The 13331-nt window shown below is 39.7% G+C and overlaps 1 protein-coding gene across 1 annotated transcript in view; it reads right to left on the minus strand.

The window, feature by feature from the left end:
* chek2 (checkpoint kinase 2) overlaps positions 1-13331 on the minus strand; it is a 94808-nt gene that overhangs the window by 75676 nt on the left and 5801 nt on the right. Inside the window, exons 2-3 of the mRNA XM_059987857.1 lie at positions 2521-2645; positions 932-1079 (exon numbers count right to left, since the gene is read on the minus strand). Coding sequence (XP_059843840.1) covers positions 932-1079; positions 2521-2645 — 273 coding nt within the window. The remainder of the gene's footprint in view (positions 1-931; positions 1080-2520; positions 2646-13331) is intronic.

Below are 13331 nucleotides of genomic sequence, written 5' to 3' on the forward strand. Positions count from 1 at the left end.
GCTGAAGCATTGATGCCACAAGGTTTCCAACACCCTGCAACTTCAGTCACAAATTTATTAGAGCTGTGGTGGCAGTAACATTCAGAGACCTGAATACAAATGAATAGGCAGGTCATTTCTGTAAAATGAAGTTGCAGGTTTACATTACAAATTATTGCACACAATAACAATTGCATTGGTTTTCCTAACCAAGCCTAACCTTTCTTTCAGTAACATTGAAAAACACTGCAATAGGTGTTGTACTGCCTGATTTTTTTATTGCTGTACAAGTACAAAACCAACATATTCTAACTGCCACTAAATGTTGATGTGCTCCAATATGTAATATTTGCTGGATTCTGATGGAAGTTGGTCTAAAGCTGCATTGTGAGAGTTCAACCATTTTGCAGACAGCCCACGCATATATTCTGTTAATACCGCTCCCCTTCTTACCACATCCCCGATATATTTAGTTTTTTTTCCTCTCTCTGCCCATCACTCTGCCTGTTCTTCATCTCCCTCTGGTGCTCACCTTCCCCTTTCTTTCTCCCTAGGCCTCCTGTCCCATGATCCTTTCCCTTCTCTAGCTCTGTACCCCTTTTGCCAATCACCTGTCTGGCTCTCAGCTTCACCCCACCCCCTCCGGTCTTCTCCTATCATTTCACATTTTCCCCTCCCACTCCTACTTTCAAATCTCTTACTATCTTTCCTTTCAGTTAGTCCTGACGAAGGGTCTTGGCCCGAAATGTCGCCAGCGCTTCTCCCTATAGATGCTGCCTGGCCTGCTGCATTCCACCAGCATAATAAATAAAACAAAATTATTCATTGGTCGAAATTACTATGTTGGCAACACTGGACATATACATGCAACAAGATACTAAATTGGATGTTCAATCTGCACTACCATAAAGATGTCTAAACTGGGTCAAAGTTTCCAAGAACACATTCTTACCTTTGTGAGATTGGTGATTAATTGCTATTTCTGCATTATTGCACAGTGGTAACCTCTGACTCTTTCCAATAATCGTCCCATTTAGAAAGGTCCCATTCGAACTGTGATCTTCAATGAACACTACAAATGAATTCCCAGGAATTTCCTCCTATTTAATGACAATTTTTTTTAAACTGAGTTGTACTCCTTAATTTGACACTGGAAGTAAAATTTCCTATACATTTCCCAATCTTACAATAAATGTCTGCTTAAGTCAATTAAAGAGCAACATTCCTGTCTTAATTCTCCATTTGCTATTTTTAGCATGGGTGCCATAAGTCACCTTTCCTTTAAATATTAACTAATATTTCCCTTGACCATTCTAGTTGATGTGGAAAGGAGCAGATATAAGGTTTTGAAAAGATAACAACCAATGAATTAAACCAACTTCATAATATTGACCTTTAGAATTTCCAGCTGCATTTCTTTATATTATCATACTAGCTTTCAAAAGATATAAACCCTAAACATTCCCTTACTGCTTAATAGTCGGGGTTTTTTAAAAAATTGTTAGAACATGCACTATGGAAACTTATCAAAACTTCAAACTGCCTCCCCCTACCACCACGTTAACATTGCCCGTCAGTCACCTTATGTACAGACAGTGATGTGCTTAGCATTACTTTATGGACATACAATCAATGTATATAAGCTATCTTATTCATTTATATTTATTGTGCTTTTTATTATTATTGCATCTTTATCTTATTGTTTCTTTTTGTGCTGCATCAGATCTGGAGTAACATTTTGTTCTTCTTTACACTTGTGTATAGGAAATGACATTGAACAATCTTGAATTTTCACTGTATAAAATAGTCAACCTTTCAGTAATGGCAAAGTATATATTAAAAAAACAGCCATTACTTAAAGCTTTAAGATTTGGCTTAGACCAGTAAACAGTATTCACAAGAATAACCCAAGTCTTGGCCTTTTAGTTTCCACTAAGATAAAGTATTTCCCAAAATGTCAGAAAAATAAATATGAAGAATTATTAAAATAAAATTAACTTGTGATTAAGTTACATTATTTCATTACAAAGGCATTACAAGAATATCTGCTTCAGGACTGTGATTCATTCTGCAGGCAAAGTTTATTTTTTGATTTTTATTTTGATATAGGCCTGTCCAGTCTAATGATTAAATGGGTACTAACAAATTCAGGCTAACAGCAAGCATTACTCAGTAGTGAAGAAAGCAAAGGATGAAGTTGCCTGGCAGGGATTTGTAGGAAACACTGGAACCAAGATAAGGACACACATCAAACAAGAGTTGTAATTACTTAATACATCTGATATTCTTTGATGTCAAATATTGTAAAATATGTAGGCATCTTATAGGAATACCGAGAAAAATTCTACCAGCTAACATTTTTGTTCCCAGATTGCACATGTTGACAAATGCATAGAGCAGAGTAGAACACAATGTTCATGTGAAAAATAACAATTAAATGTACTTGCCTTCCCCTTTCCATACTCATAGCAAGAAGTGGGGTAAAATGATCAAAATTGGCAAATCAAACACATCATAATCCTAACTTTTGCCAATACTTACTCTGACTATCCTGAAGTGCCTCTTGCTGTATGATTTGAAATATTCCTTCTTCTTCAATGCTGGATGATCAAAACTGTACTGGCATAATTGATCCCTCCCAAACCAGTACTCATTTTGAAAGCAATCTGTGACAATAAAAAAAAGACATCACTGGATTGACGAACCTCTCAAAAATTCTGAAAGTACACTCACCCGGAAGAACCAGCAGGGTCTCCAATGTCTCAACCAGAAGGGTATTTACAACAATGCAGAACATTCTAAACACAGCAGTGAAGTTCCTGCTGACACCGTGAACTTGAGACTCTAAGACTTTGCTCCCATATAGAAGGAAAAATATTCAAATGGTTAGAGCTGAAAATGCATTTCAAAAGGAGGAAATATCAAGATGGTATTGATATTTACCATCTTGTGGACTGAGTGCAAATCAACAGTTCAGTAAATGTTTATGATGGGGTTAATGGATGATTGAATTGGTACCTGGCAAAGGTTGGAGTGTGGGAAGTCAGCAAGGAAAGTGAAGCAAAAGCATACCTAGAGAGGAACAGGGCTTAAAGAAATTTAATGACATTGGAAATCAGATGGGAACACGCTCAGGAGATACAAAATACACTGCAGATGCTGGGGTCAAAGCAACACTCACAATACATTGGAGGAACTCAGCAGGTCGGGCAGCATCCACAGAAATGTTGACTGCTCTTTTCCACGGATGCTGCCTGACCTGCTGAGTTCCTCCAGCGTGTTGTGCATGTTACACTCAGGAGAGTCACAAAAGGTAGTTTACATACCCAAGTCACTTTGAAGTGGAGACAAATGACATTGCAATAAATACTCTGGTTGAAGATATAAATTCGTTAATTAGAGGAAACTAGATGTAGAACAAGGCAAGGAGAACTTGAATACAAGATCATAAAACATAGGATCAGAATTGAGCCATTTGGTCCATCGGGTCTGCTCTGTCATTCCATAATGGCTAATTCATAAAACCGTCCCAATCTCATTCTCTAGCCTTCTCCTCATAACCTTTGACACCCTTAGTAATCAGGAACCTAAAAACTGCTACTTTAAATATACCTAATAACTTGGCTACCACAGCTGCCTGTGGCAAAGTATAATGGGTAGATTTGAAAATCTGATCTTAAGCAAGGATCTTGGAGAAGGAAAGGACAGTTCATAGGGAAGCACAAATTATTTTTGAAATGGAAGAGGAAGTACATCTGAGCAAAACACAATACAACTCAAGTGACTTATGCCTCCATTAAGATTGCCAACCCTGCCTCAAACACTGCTCTGGTTCTCCTGACTTGTTTCCTGCTCAAGTTTAATTAAAGTCTGCTCCAGTAATGTAAAAATTTGCATTTTAAAGTAAAGTCAAGAGAAGATAGCTAGCTTTACCGAAGAGACTGGATACAAAAAAATCCACAGAATTAAGTGTTTGAATTCAGTAAAACACAATTTTCTCAAACGTTAAATGAGCCAAATAGCCTTCAGTGTTACAAAATTTCGCCAATTGAAAGAGTAATGTTTAGCAATATATGCAAAACAAAACCTCAAACTAATTGATTTACACTGCAAGAAATTTAAGAGAGGAAAAAAATCAGCTAGGAGCAATCTGTATAATTTTCCACAGAATGCCACCCTCACCACTATGTACAGACATTGTAGAGCATACATCTGTAGTTCACACACATTTACCATCATGCCCCACAACCAAAAGCCACTTGTGCAAGGAGCTTCAGTTCAAACTCTGCTCATGGAATAGAGCAACAGAAGGCCTACAGATCAAAGCCAGATTTATTATCACTTAGATTATATGAAAAAGATGGCTTTGCATCTGGCAGGGTAATGAGATTTGCAACAATTTCCCACATTGAACCACTGCCAAGTGAAAATGATAGACAGAATCTCACTGAGCTATGGCCCACTAAGTAACCCCACACCCAAACACAAACACACACATTGAAAACAAATTATGCACACACTCACTGAATTAAATGAATATGACTTTCAAATTTCAGACTGATTTTCAACAGCAGTTGGCAATCACATCAGTGCCCAAGAGCAATGAGAAAGGAAACAGCATCATAGAATTATGACATCCAGCCTCCATAAAGTAGTGAATTCAGCCCAGTCCATTACAGGTAAAGACCTCCCCACCACTGAACGCATCTACAAGGAGCACTGTCACAGAAAAGCAGCATCCATTATCAAGGACTCCAGCATCCATTATCCAGGCCTTGCTCTCTTCTTGCTGCTGCATTCGGGAAGGAGGTACAGGAGTCTTAGGTCACACACCCCACCAGATTCAGGAACATTTACAGTAGCAAGAAAAAGTTGTGAACCCTTTGCTAAGTCCTGATTTTCTGTATAAAATGTGGTCTGATATTCATCTAAACCGCAATAATAGTCAAACACAATCTGCTTAAACAAATAACACACAAACAACTCTAATTCTTTTTCTTATTACTGAGTAACCATTTAAGCAATCACAGTCTAGGTTCAAAAGAAGTACCGAAGATTCCGGACTACAGAGCGCACCTGATTAAAAGCCGCACGCTCTAATTTTAGAAAGAAAATCAATTTTGTACTTGTACAAGCCGCACCGGATTTTAAGCCACAGGTGTCCCACGTTGTAATATGAGATATTTACACAGAAAGATATTACACGTGAGGATTTTTTAAACTTTTAATTAAATCCGTATGGTAACATAAACAAATACATATTGCAAGTGCTTTTTTTCGAACAGTGCCTGTAACACAGCTACTTTTAAATATACATACGTATTGGTAACACACAAATTACATTGTGTATACTTTTTTACTGAACAGTGCACGAACAACATTCCAATATCTCCTAACGACCGGTAAAAAAAATATATATACTGCAGCCTACCAGGAAAAGTTATTGATCGCCTTCTTCATCTTCCTCCTGCGCACTAAAACCATCAAAGTCCTTCAGTGTCCGAATTGAACAACCTCAGGATCTCATCACTCACTTCAGTCTCTTCGTTGTCGCTCTAATTTGAGCGCACGCGGTCCTCTTCATCACGCAGCAGTCCAGCCTTTCGAAACCCGTTGGTGATGGTGGATGTTGTGACACGGCTCCACGCATTTAGGATCCACTGGCAGGCTTGAGTTAAAGATGCTCTTCGCGTGCGTCCTGTTTTGGTAAAGGATTTCTCGCCGCTCGTCATCCAAGCCTCCCACTCAACGCGCAGCGCCACTTTAAATGCCCGGTTCACGCTGATGTCCAGTGGCTGCAAATACTTCGTGGTGCCCCCAGGAATCACAGCTGGAATTGAGTTTGTACTCTTGATGGTAGCTTTCACTGAACTTTCATTGTCAGCCACTTGAAAATCACCATCGGTGGAAGCTTTAGTCCGGATGCTGTGCAGCTCAGAACACAAGTAAAATGCGTTCTCTCATGGCCACTTGTTTTCAGTGTGATGGACGAGTCACCTTTTTTATTAACAGTCCGAGTGAGAGGCAGGTCAAATGTCAAAGGTACTTCATCCATATTTATGATATCATCTGGCCCGATGGAATTCTCCGCTATCTTTGTTTGAGTGAATGTGCGGAAGTTAGCAAGTTTTTCCTCGTGGTGGGAAGGGAGCTGCTGACACAGAGTCGTGCGTACCCTGACGGACAGGCCTTTTCGTCTCATAAATCTAAAACACCACGATGGCCCACCTCTAAAATCTTCGATTTTCATTTTGGTGGCGATTGCTTTAGCCTTCAGTCTGATCTGCACGGTGGAATCACCGCGGCCGCCTGCTCTCTGTGTGTTAACCCAGTCTTCAAGAAAGTTTTCAAGTTTGGGCCATCTGCTATGATTACCTCTGAAAGCTTTTGTCGTCTTTTTGCATTGACTCAGTTCTTCACGCTGGCGTCTCCACCGTCTCACCATCGATTCATTTATGCCAAGATTATGTGCAGCAGCTTGATTTCCTTCTTCAACCGCCAGATTGATCGCCTTTAACTTAAAAGCTGCATCATATGCTTTTCTTCGAGTGTTTTCCATGTTGATGAGGGTGAGTACAAATGACTGATTTACAATAATTTAATTGTGAAAGTGCGCTTGATTTATCGTACAATTTCATTGGACCTCTGTGAACTACTCATCAATTTTATTGGTCTACTGTTACGAGGGAAAATGTTTTTGGCAGCATGAAAAAAAACATGCATTAGCCGCACCGTAGTATAGGCCGCAGTGTTGCTGCAGTGTTCAAAGCGTGGGAAAAAAGTAGCGGCTTATAGTCCGGAATTTACGGTATACAGTTAGCTCTCCTTATACACAAGTTCCATATCCGCGGATTCAACCAACCGCGAATAGAGAAAACCTGGAAGTGCTCTTCCAGTACTTGTTGTTCGAGCATGTACAGACTTTTTTTCTTGTCATTATTCCCTAAACAATGCAGTATAACAACTATTTTACATAGCATTTACATTGTATTAGGTATTATAAGTAATCTAGAGATGATTTAAAGTATACGGGAGAATGTGTGTGGGTTATCGTGGATCGGGATTTTAAAAAAATCGGAAGTTCTCTTACTAAGTCGGAACAGGTATATCCGGTATTAATTAGCTTCAGTTAGTCAAACGTTTGTCTTAGTATATAGTATATATTTTACCTTTCTATGCAGAGAAACACTTAAGAACATATGTTTCAGCCCTGGGCTCGGGACCGGAAGTTTCTGAGTTCAATCCTTTGATAGACTGCTACCGAATGCACTCTCCATCCGTGCCGGGTTGATGTGGAGGATCAAAAACTCAAAACCCCAAAACCCAATAATTAAATCACTGCATTGCTAGTAATAATTGTAGCTTTCATCAGGGCAGGGCCTTTCTCACCTTATCCTTTAAAATTGTTCCGATCATTGACCAACGCAGCCTAACGCTTTTACAATGACCGATGGTGTTTCACCTCTTTCCGATCGCTTTATTATTTCCACTTTATTTTCAATCGTGATTGTGATTATTTTCATGAACAGAAACACTGCAGATTCAGAGCTCCGCCACCCGGTCCAAATGTCCACCAAATGCGCCAGGTTAAATAAGGTCTTGGGTTCCACTGGGTCCTAAGGTCCACCACATTGAGGCAGGTGGAATAAGGGACTTGAGCATCCGAGTTTTTTTGTATCCGCAAGGGGTCCCGAAACCAATCCCTCACGGATAAGGAGGGCCGACTGTATGATGAACCTCTCGAGCAATGCCTTCTACAAAAGCTATTTGAAGACGGGTGAGATTGGAGGTGTGGGTTGTAGAGACAATTTACTTGAGGATCCTGTGCTCCTTGAGAAAGCTCTCTTTATGTGCACCATACCTCAATCAAAACAACTATTTGAGGAGCTTAGAAGAATTGTAGAGATGCTTGAAGCTGGAAAAAGCTACAACAGCATTTCTTAAGACCTGAGTGTTCATCAGTTACAGCAAGGAAAATTGTCTCCAAAAGGAAGAAATTCAGTACTGTTCCTACTCTCCTAAGAGTGGGTGTCCTTCAAAGATCACCCCAATAGCACAATGAGCAATGCACAAGGAGTGTGAAAAAGAAACTAAGGGTAACAGCAAAAGACCTGCAGAAATCTCTAGAACTTGCTGAAGTCTCTGTTCATCCACTATAAGAAAAGGCACTGAACAGGAATGGTGCTCCTGGAAGGACACCATGGAGGAAACTACTGCTCTGTCAAAAAAACATTGCTGCACGTCCAAGATTGCAAAGACCACCCGGATGTTCTACAATGGTTCTGCGACAATGCTCTGTGGACAGATGAGACAAAAGTTGACCTTTTTTTGGCAGAAATGCACAGCGCTATGTTTGGAGGAAAAAGGGCACTGCACACCAACACCAAAATCCTCATCCCAACTGTGAAGCATGGTGGAAAGAGCATGATGGTTTGGGGCTGCTTTGATGCCTGGATAGATTGCAATTGTTGAGGGAACAATAATTCAAAATTGTATCAAGACACTTTACAGGAAAATGCCAGGGTAGCAATCCTGAAGCTTAATAGATGTTGAACGATACAAGACAATTATCTGAAACACAAGAGTAAATCAATAATAGAATGGTTTAAAAAGTAGAAAATTCTTGCCTTGAAATGGTTAAGTCAGAGTCCAGACCTCAACCAAATTGAGATGCTTGGTATGACCTAAAGAGGGTATCCCAGAAATATTGATGAACTGAAATAGTTTTGTATGGAGGAACTGTCTAAAATTCCTCTAAGTTGATGTGCAGAACAGATTAATTACCAGAAATGTTTTGTTGAAGTTATTGCTGTGCAAGCGTTCACACTTTTTCCAACAGATACATCCAATATTGGATCATTTTTCTCAATAAATAAATGAACAAGTATAATTTTTTTTGTTAATTATTTAATTGGGCTCTCTTTATCTTGTTTTAGGCCTTACATAGAAACATAGAAAACTTACAGAATAATACAGGCTCTTCGGCCCACAAAGTTGTGCCGAACATGTCCCTACCTTAGCAATTACTAGGGTTACCCATAGCCCTTTATTTTTCTAAGTTCCATGAACCTACCCAAAAGTCTCTTAAAAGACCTCCACCACCGCCGCCGGCAGTCCATTCCACACACTTACCACTCTCTGCATAAAAAACTTACCCCTGACATCTCCTCTGTACCTACTCCCAAGCACCTTAAACCTGTGTCCTCTTGTGGCAGCCATTTCAGCCCTGGGGAAAAAGCCTCTGACTATCCACACGATCAATGCCTCTCATCATCTTATACACCTCTATCAGTTCACTTCTCATCCTCTATTGCTACAAGGAAAAAAGGCTGAGTTCACTCAACCTGTTTTCATAAGGCATGCTCCCCAATCCAGGCAACATCCTTGTAAACCTCCTCTGCACTCTTTCTATGGTTTCCACATCCTTCCTGTAGTGAGGCGATCTGATGGAAGATATGATCACCTTCTAAGTCATATTTATGCAGAAATAAGAAAATTCTAAAGAGTTCTCAAACTTCCTAGCACCACTGTAATTCCCTACAACAGTGCTCTTGAACCAGCACGATAACTTTACTCACCTCACTACTGAAATAATTCCAAAACTTATGGACACACTTTCAAGGACTCTACAATTCATGTTCTCAATATTTATTACTTATTTGTTATTTTGATTTCTTTTTATTTGCACAATTTGTTATCCTTTCCATATTGATTGGTTGTCTATCTTAGTGTGCAGTTCTACTTTGATTCCATTATGTTTCTTAGTATTTACTGTGAATGCCTGCAAGAAACTGAATCTCAGGGTAGTATATGGTAACATAAGTAGTTTGAAAATAAAGTGACTTTGAACTTCGTTAAAAAATGTCTGGAGATAAATGCAAACAAAAAACTAGAAGTCACCTGTTACAAAAATAAGATTAACTTTAGATAGCTCTCACTAATTACTAAGAGGTAAGAAGTTAATTCAATTACTAACAAACTATTTGACCCAGATATTTGCTTGATGCCTTGACAAATCCATTCACTTTCTCCTCTCTGACAGTACCAAGCAATTTGACCTTCACCTGGAAGATGTGTAGTTGGGCTACACCTGAACTTGAAAGATTGGCCCAGGACAAACTAGTCAGCTTGTGTTGATGGCCTATGCCCCAGTAGGGGTGACGGGCTCAAGAAGAAGAATTAGTTGCTGTTAGTTTTTGTTTTCCAGCTTGTAACTTTCATTCTCAGTTATCTGCAATGCTATGCCAACAACACCAACTACAGTTAATTGTTAACTTTAGCCATGGTAACAAAGTCCATGTGTTTTTAAATGCACTGCCAAGAAAAAGTCTAAAATGCAGATTTAATGTGTACTGAGGGAAAGTGAAAAACTTCTTTTCAATGCCATCCATAAACATCATTTCATTACAGCAGAGCACTGAAGTACATAGGTAAATAATAATGGAATGCAGAATAAAGTGTTAATTCCACCATGGACGATCCGAAGTCCGGTTCTGAAAGGAGGAGAATTGGGCAAGGGGCTCGCAGCACCATCCTTAAACCCAAAGTTGCAGAAAAGCCACACAACCTCCAAAGACCTCATCCCTCAGTGAGGGAGGATCTGACGTAAAGAAGATAGGCTACACTTAGGGACAACTTGAATGACTGGGCCAGGACAGAGGATTCTGTCAGTGGTCTATGCCCCAGTAGGGGTGAGAGGCTGAAGTTAGTAAAAATAAAGTGTTACCGTTCCAGAAAAAGTACATTGCAGGCAGACAAGGCTGTAACAAGGTACAATATGAGGTCAAGTGTTACTCTCGTCTTACTAGGGACTGTTCAATTGTCTTATAGCAGCGGGATAAATACTTTTTGTACAAAGCAAAATGCAAAGCAGATCAATTCAGAAAGAATTTTTACACAATATCCACATTCCTAGTCTATGCTGGTTACCTCACAACTGACAATGGGTTTACTCCATTCAGCTATTTGGTATAGCAAAAAAAAACACAGAAAACCTACAACACAATACCTCTGGCCCACAAAGTTGTGCTGAACATGTCCCTACCATAGAAATTACGAGGCTTACCTATACCCCTCTATTTTGCTAAGCCCATCTGCCTATCTAAAAGTCTCTTAAAAGACCCTATCAATAGATAGGGTCTATCACTATTGTGTGCTGAATACCTCTCTCATGTCCAACACAGCAATAGGTTCAAATTCACTATGAGGAAGAAACCACAACACTGGCTGCACATAGCTCAATTAGATTCTAAGGTACTCTACCGCATTGCCCTCTATTTTTCTAAGCTCTATGTACCTATCTCAGAGTTTCTTAAAAGACCCTATTGTATCTGCTTCCACTGCCACCGCCAGCAGTGCATTCCACACACCCAACACTCTGTGAGTAAAACTTACCTCTGGCATTCCCCCATACCTATTTCCAAGATTATATAGTGTTACACACACACACTCTCTCTCTCTCTCCAAATTTCTGTTCCTGTCAATAGTTGAGTAGAAGATGAACTGATCTCCAAAAGTCATAAAGTTAAAGAGGAAACTTTCTTTTCAAAATTTTAAGCAAGATTAGTATATTATTTTTGTTTGTAAAATTTTCAATTGGGAAAAAAAGGAAAGGAGCACCATGTGAAAGTTTGGGCACCCAAAGAGATTTGAGCTCCCTGTTAACTTTTACCAAGGTCTCAGATTAGCTTGTTAGGGCTATGGTTTGTTCACAGTCATCATTAGGAAAAGTCAGGTGATGCAAATTTCAAAAGCTTTATAAATACCCTGACTTTCTTAAACCTTGTCCCAACAATCAGCAACCATGGGCTCCTCTAAGCAGCTGCCTAGCACTCCGAAAATGAAAATAAATGATGCCCACAAAGCAGGAGAAGGCTACAAGAAAGCGTTTTCAGGTAGTAATTTCCTTAGTTCATAATGTAATTAAGAAATGGCAGTTAAGAGGAACAGTGGAGGTCAAACTGAGGTCTGGAAGACCAAGAAAACTTTCCGAGAAAACTGCTCGTAGGATTGCTAGAAAGGGAATTCAAAACCCCCATTTGACTGCAAGAGACCTGAAGGAAGATTTAGCAGACTCTGGAGTGGTGGTGCACTGTTCTACTGTGCAGCAACATCTGCACAAATATGACTTTAACAGAACAGTCATCAGAAGAAAACCTTTCCTGCGTCCTCACCACAGAATTCAGCATCAGAAGTTTGCAAAGGAACATCTAAACAAGCCTGATGTATTTTGGAAGCAAGTTCTGTGGACTGATGAAGTTAAAATAGAACTTTTTGGCCGCAATAGGCAAAGGTATGTTTGAAGAAAAAGGGGTGCAGAATTCCATGAAAAGAACACCTCTCCAACTGTTAAGCACGGGGGGTGGATGATTCATGCATTGAGCTCGTGTTGCAGCCAGTGGCATGGGGAACATTTCACTGGTAGAGGGAAGAATGAATTCAATTAAATACCAGCTAATTCTGGAAGCAAACATCACACTATCTGTAAAAAACTGGAGGCTTCTACAACAGGATAATGATCCTAAACACACCTCAAAATCCACAATGGACTACCTCAAGGCACAAGCTGAAGGCTTTGCCATGCCCTCACAGTTCCCTAACCTAAACATCTTTGAAAATCTGTGGATAGACCTGAAAAGAGCAGTGCATGCAAGATGGCCCAAGAATCTCTGCAAGGAAGAATGGGAAAAAAATCCCCCAAACAAGAATTGAAAGACTCTTAGCTGGCTACAGAAAGCATTTACAAGCTGTGATACTTGCCCAAGGGGATGTTACTAAGTACTGACCATGCAGGGTGCCCAAACTTTTACTTCGAGCCCTTTTCCTTTTTTTGCTATTTTGAAACTGTAAAAGATGGAAATAAAAAAAGTAATCTTGCTTAAAATATTAAATAAATGTGTCATCTTTAACTTTATGCCCTTTGGAAATCAGGTCACCTTTTACTCGCTTAGTTATTCACAGTAACAGAAATTTTGATCAGGGTGCCCAAACTTTTGCATGCCACTGTGTATCATTGTAACCAACCAAAATGTATCATGCACCACAAGGGGAAATAAAACCTTTGATCATGTCTACACAAATATGGTTGATGCTTACAAAGCCACTATTCTCCCCTACCTGGGACAGTCTGACCATCTTTCATTGTTTCTGCTTCCCAAGTATAGCCCGGTCATTAAACGTGTGAAACCACAATGAAGAATATTAAGATCTGGCTGGAGGGTGCTGACTCTGCTCTTCAGCACCTACTCCAGCACACAGACTGGAGCGAGTTTGCTGCCCATATTAACTCTCATATTAACATTGACTTATACAGGTGGCCCCCGTTTTTTGAACATTCACTTTATGACAGCTCG

Source organism: Hypanus sabinus, chromosome 13 (assembly GCF_030144855.1).
Source record: "Hypanus sabinus isolate sHypSab1 chromosome 13, sHypSab1.hap1, whole genome shotgun sequence".
Taxonomy (NCBI): Eukaryota; Metazoa; Chordata; class Chondrichthyes; order Myliobatiformes; family Dasyatidae; genus Hypanus; species Hypanus sabinus.